This window comes from Parasteatoda tepidariorum, chromosome 2 (genome assembly GCF_043381705.1).
Source record: "Parasteatoda tepidariorum isolate YZ-2023 chromosome 2, CAS_Ptep_4.0, whole genome shotgun sequence".
Classification (NCBI taxonomy): Eukaryota; Metazoa; Arthropoda; class Arachnida; order Araneae; family Theridiidae; genus Parasteatoda; species Parasteatoda tepidariorum.
This window is the reverse complement of record NC_092205.1, coordinates 92994762-93000565: the sequence shown is the minus strand read 5'-3', so window position 1 is coordinate 93000565 and position 5804 is coordinate 92994762. Positions and strand designations below refer to the sequence as shown.

At 28.0% G+C, this 5804-nt stretch overlaps 1 protein-coding gene across 1 annotated transcript in view; it reads left to right on the top strand.

The window, feature by feature from the left end:
• LOC139424916 (acidic leucine-rich nuclear phosphoprotein 32 family member B-like) overlaps nt 1-3539 on the top strand; it is a 5150-nt gene extending 1611 nt beyond the window's left edge. The window contains exons 3-5 of the mRNA XM_071177027.1: nt 1032-1175; nt 2227-2340; nt 3386-3539. Coding sequence (XP_071033128.1) covers nt 1032-1175; nt 2227-2340; nt 3386-3539 — 412 coding nt within the window. The remainder of the gene's footprint in view (nt 1-1031; nt 1176-2226; nt 2341-3385) is intronic.
• The last annotated feature ends 2265 nt before the right edge of the window (nt 3540-5804 follow it).

Below are 5804 nucleotides of genomic sequence, written 5' to 3'. Positions count from 1 at the left end.
CTCCCGGATATAGTGAACGAAATGTTCGCCCCCGCCCCTTACTGTACACATATAATATTATTTTTTGTGTATATAGTGAACCGAAAGAAGAGAGTAAATTGGATATTATGAACTTTTTTCGGTCTTCGAATGACTTTTTTTCCCTTCATTTTTTGGTAATTTTGAATTTTTTTCATAAAATACGAGTACGGATTGTAGTCATAAGCATTTTTCTTGTTTTCTCCTTCTATTTCAGTTTCCCACCCCTAAATAAAGGCCATCCCTAAATTTTTCGTACGCAAGACAAAGAATAGTAAAAAATAAAAGTTAAAAAAAAATTTTTTTTGTTATTACATATTTTTTTTCAATCATTTTTATATTTCTTTTTATTGGTCGTTTATTTAAATAATGTGTAATAAAAGGGAGCAGTTCGGAAAAAATAGTTAAAATTGTTTGCAGTGCGGATATTGTAAACTCACGGTTTGAACCGAAATTTCGGTCCTTTGAAGGTTCACTATAGCGAGGTTTGACTGTAAAGTACTAGAACTTACCTTTGGATTTATACGCATGTCTGCGATTTTTGTTAATAATTCGCAGCAATAATTCTAGTGACATAGCGAAATATGCAAATTTAAAATTGAGGATGCAAACTTTTAGCCGCCCTCTTGATTGAACTATTAGGACCACATTTTGCAGATTATTTTTCAAACTTTTAGGGTAAAAAATTCGAACCCATTGAAAATAGACATATTCAGAGAATGCATGTATTTGTGTCTGATTTCTGTAAATTTAATTATAATATGTATAAAATAAAAGGCTTTATAAGGGTGAACCATTAGTTTACATATTAGTTGGAGAAAATCCGATATTTAGATCAAAAGTTTTTAAGAAGCTCATTTTTATTTTGCACCACACTCTAAAGTAACCTAAAGAAACGCTGGAAGTCACATTCAAAGATCACTTAAATCACTGGATGTCACACAATTTGTTTTTAATAAAAATCTATTAGCTTCTGAAATATTTAAGAAAATATATTCTTTTTATAATTTTAGTGGTGAAGAGTATATGGTGGAGATGAAAGCTGAGGTGCAAACCTCTGATGATGTTGAGGATGATGATGTAGAGGTTGGTGAGGTTGAGGATTATGAGATTGAGGATAATGAGGTTCAGGATGATAGAGATGAGGAGTTCATTAGGTATGATAATTAGCATTTTTCTTTTCTTAATGGTAGTTTAATATTTTAGTTAAAACGAGCTTCAGTGTCAGAGTTTTTTTTTTTTGACGTATTTCAAATATTATTTTCGCAACTATTTTAGAATAAAAAGTTGACATAAAAAGTTAAATGACAACAAATTTGCCGATTAGTTTAAGTTTTTTTTTTAAATCCTTATGATTCAATGGTACAGGTGATTTAAAATGAATTTATTGTGCATGAATCAAATGAATACGTCCGTTTATTTATAAAATTAAATTCTTCGCTTTGCCAAAAAAAAAAAAACATTTTAGTCTTTTTAAACAATTTTAAGTACATTAAATTCGCAAAAATTTGCTAAATAAAGTAAAATAATTAAAAATACAAATGCTAAAGGAAGGACAAAGTCACTGGTATAAACCAATTTTCAGAAAAGGATTCAAAATTCGTAAAAAAACTACATTTTTATGAAGTAGTTAAAGGTCTAAGAGATCTAAACAATTCTACACAAGAAAAGACGTTTATTCTGATACAAAATAATTTTAAAATGAATTACATCAGAACATACTTGTTGTAGATTTAAACTCATTATTTAACACTGTTTTAAAGTATTTTCTTTATAAACATTATTCATTTTTCCATAGACTATTCTCAATAAAAGAATTACCGAAAAAACAATATGAATTGAATAAAAAACAAAATCTGTTTCATAAATTTTAGATAAAAAAAATGAATGTGGTTAATAACTAAATGGCAAACATACTTTTTTTAACTGTAAAATATTTTTAGATATTCCATAGACGCAATTTTGGAATTTACTTATTATTGCTACTTTAACTATCACTCTTACGATGATTGACATGCTTTTTTATCAAATAAATAATTAAAACAAGTATTTAAAATAAATACTTCTCCAAATATTTTTAAGACATCTAATAGTTGGTTAGTTGATAAATATATTTTATCTTTAATAACAAACTTATTAAACAAAAACACTATATTGAACTTAATGTTAAGTTTAATTTTTCTTTTTTCCTTTATTTTTTACTTCTAGAGATATCTTTACCTACCCAACTTATTTATTCTCGGAGGAAAAAATTGCAAAATTATATAAGTTGGATGTAATACATGATAAGGACTCCATCGAATATGGCATTGAGGACGAGAGGTATTTAAGCTTTTTGAAACGTTTTAAATATAGACATTGTTTTAGAACATATGTAAAGTAATGATTTTCATTTTTGCTCATTTATATATACATATATATACAAAAAGTTCTTTTTGTTATCTGGAATTATATTTTAAACATGTGCAAATCCGATTCAGTTAAATCCGTGGTTAAAAAATTCTGTAACTAAAAATTAACCTCCTCCAATATTCAATAAATATTTTTTTAATACATGTGAATAATTTCTCTAAAAAACCATCGAATAAGAATTTTGTATTTAATCTTCACCTTTTTATTTCTTCAAAATTTTGAATTATCCAGTGTAATATATTATTACCTTACGCAAGTGCAGTATTCGATCCGATCCAAAGTAACCGAGAAATCAAATGTGGTTCTATACTTCAGTAAGAATGTGCCTTAAAAATATATCCCCTTAATATCTATTTACGCTTTAATGTCATATTCTGTAATCTTCCAACTTAGTTACGAAAATATATTTAAATCATTTTTGCAAAATGTTCATAAATAAGCGATCGTTCTCACATATCGCTTTATGTTATCATTTCTGTTTTATTTTGTGTTTTTCTTGATTTGGGGGGGGGGATTTTTGTTTGATAATGTACTATTTTTAAAAAAGTTTTTTTTTTTTTGGCGCTCCTCACTCTATTGATGTATGGCTAAATTGATTAAAAAAAACTAACAGAAAAATCATTTTGAATATTTTTAACTGATTTTAAGCAATTAAAATAAATTGATTAATGCAAAAGTTTTAAATCAAGAAAATTTGCACAAAACAATAAAGTTGAAAAATGAAATCTTTCTAATAAATCCATCATGAATTTGTTTCTCAGTGTAAGTCAGATAACGGTTTTGACCATTGAAAAGCTTAAACTGACTTTTTTGAAATCTGTGCATTAGAAAATTTCGCTGATTTTAAACGCGTTTAACTCTAAACAAAAAGTTTTTTATTTGAAAAAGAAGCTTCTGTAACAAAACATGATTGCATTGAGTTTCTAATAAAGCGAATGTTATTTTTAAATTTTAGATTGAAAAGTCGTGATTGTCCTTTAAGAGAGGAAAGAGATTTTTGGGAACGAAGCGATATTGAACTAACAATCAATGAACAATCTGAACAAGAAGAGCAGGGATGCTTTTGTTTCTTCTCTAGAATGTTCAGAAAATTGTTCAAAAGGAAATAAATCACGACTGGTCTGGAAGTAAATCACGACTATAACACCTAAAAAGTTGTAAATCTCTCTTCCTATAGAACATGACTTTCAAACATAACACAACTGTGACTCTTTAACAACTATGAATTATTTTTCCCAAACTCGTCTTTCAAGTAATTACATTATTGTGACTCTTTAACATCTGCAAATTATTTATCAAGAGTCTGACATTCAAATAATTACACTGATGTGACGCTTCCACATCTGTAAATTATTTATCAAGAATTTAATTTTCTAATAACCATATGCTGTGACGCTTTAACAACTGCGAACTGTTTATCAAGAATTGGCCATTCAAATATTTATATTGCCGTGAATCTTTGATAACTAAGAACTATGTATCTAGAATTTGACGTCCAAATATCTATATTGTTGTGACTCTTCAAAATCTGTAAATTATTTTTCAAGAGTTTGACAATCAAGGAAATATATTGCTGTTACCTGTCGACAACTGTAAACAGTTTCTCAAGAATTGAATATTCAAATAACTGAATTATTGTGACGCTTTAACTACTCAAAACTGTTTATCAAGAATTTGACATTCGAATAATTTTATCACTGCAAGTCTTCAACACCTGCATAATTTGTTGGAATTTGACATCAAATAACTTTATCGTTGTATTGATTTATCGAATGCAAACTGTTTATCACGAATTCGACATTCAAATAACTATTTTGCTGTGACACATTAAAAACTGCAAACTGATGATCAAAAATTTGACATTTGAATAATTATATTACTGTTATTTTTTCAATGTCTGAAAATTGTTAATCAAGAATTTGATACTTAAATAATAATATTGCTGTGATATCCTTAACATCTGTATATTTGTTTTCTAAAGAAAATAAAATATGTGTCAAGTTCAAAGTATGTTTTATTTATAAATAGAGTAAGACATATATCTAATTTAATATTATTTACTAGTAAAAAGTGATAGTATGCATTTCATATCATATCATGACGATATTTTTTTTCTATCAAGTACCATTATAATTATAAAAAAGTACTACGCCTTAACATTGGATCCAATTATAAATATTTATGATATTATAATATGAATATATGATATGCAGAAATACTTTGTAAAACCACTTTTCCTTTTCTTAGGGAAGAGAAACTGTCCTTTTAACCTATAATTTTGAATCGATCAAACATATCGCTCATGGCTGCAATAGTGGTACACCTCAAAAAGCACGCGTTTTGGACTAAGAACGGATGTAAATATGAAAATGCACATTATTTCAGCAGCAATACTTGCACAACTCATAATTCAACTTGAAGGTAATCTTTGTTTAAGCAAGCTGAAACATTTCTTATGCATTTTGCTTAGTAATGAAAACTTTAAACGCACTTATCTCAAAACTTAATTTCTTTTAGTTGTGCCACTATTGCTGCCCATGAGCGATTTCGTTATAGCGTATTAAACTACAACACCAAGACACAAAATTATAGACAAATTAAGGGTCACACATGGGGCATAATAGAGTGCACCCATGCAAATCCGCAGAAATGTATTAGAAACTTGATTCCCTTTGAAGAGAATGTCCTTGCGATATATAGTGTTAAACGCCAAACTGCCAATCCAAAGAGCACTTCAAAACGCCGTGATCTGCCATATTGTATGCAAATAAAAAGGCAAATTATACACTAAAAAATTTTTTTATTACAGAATTAAACCCTTTTTTTACAGTATGGTAATTTTAAGAAAAGATTTTAAATTATCGCTCTTAATATTCTGCTTTATGTAAAAAGCTCTGGGAAAATGAGAAAAATTTGTGAAAGTTTCTTGCGTTCTTTATACATAGGGGAGAGTCGGGTAGTCCCGCCCAGCGGGTACCCCCGCCCACTGTCAATTTCATATGTATAGAATTTTTTTCAAGTCAAAGAGCCATCAGACATTAATTGTTATATTAAAAAAAGATTATTTTCAAAGTTTCAAGTATTTATGCAGCAATTAACATAGTAAACAATAGTTTTGAAAATATGTTGAATATAGTAGTCATGAAATTAAGAAAAACTGGTTTAATGTTTCGATTAAACTTCAGTTTAATACTAAAAAAATAATTTTTTCTATACATACAGCATTAAAGCATGTAGTCTTAAGTTTAATTTGCACAAAGAAAGAAGTTTATATGTGAAAAATTGTTCGAGTAATTACAAATTTACAAAAAAATTGGATTTCGGGTAGCCCCGCTCACATGAATGTCGGGTATCACCGACCAATCCAAGATCAG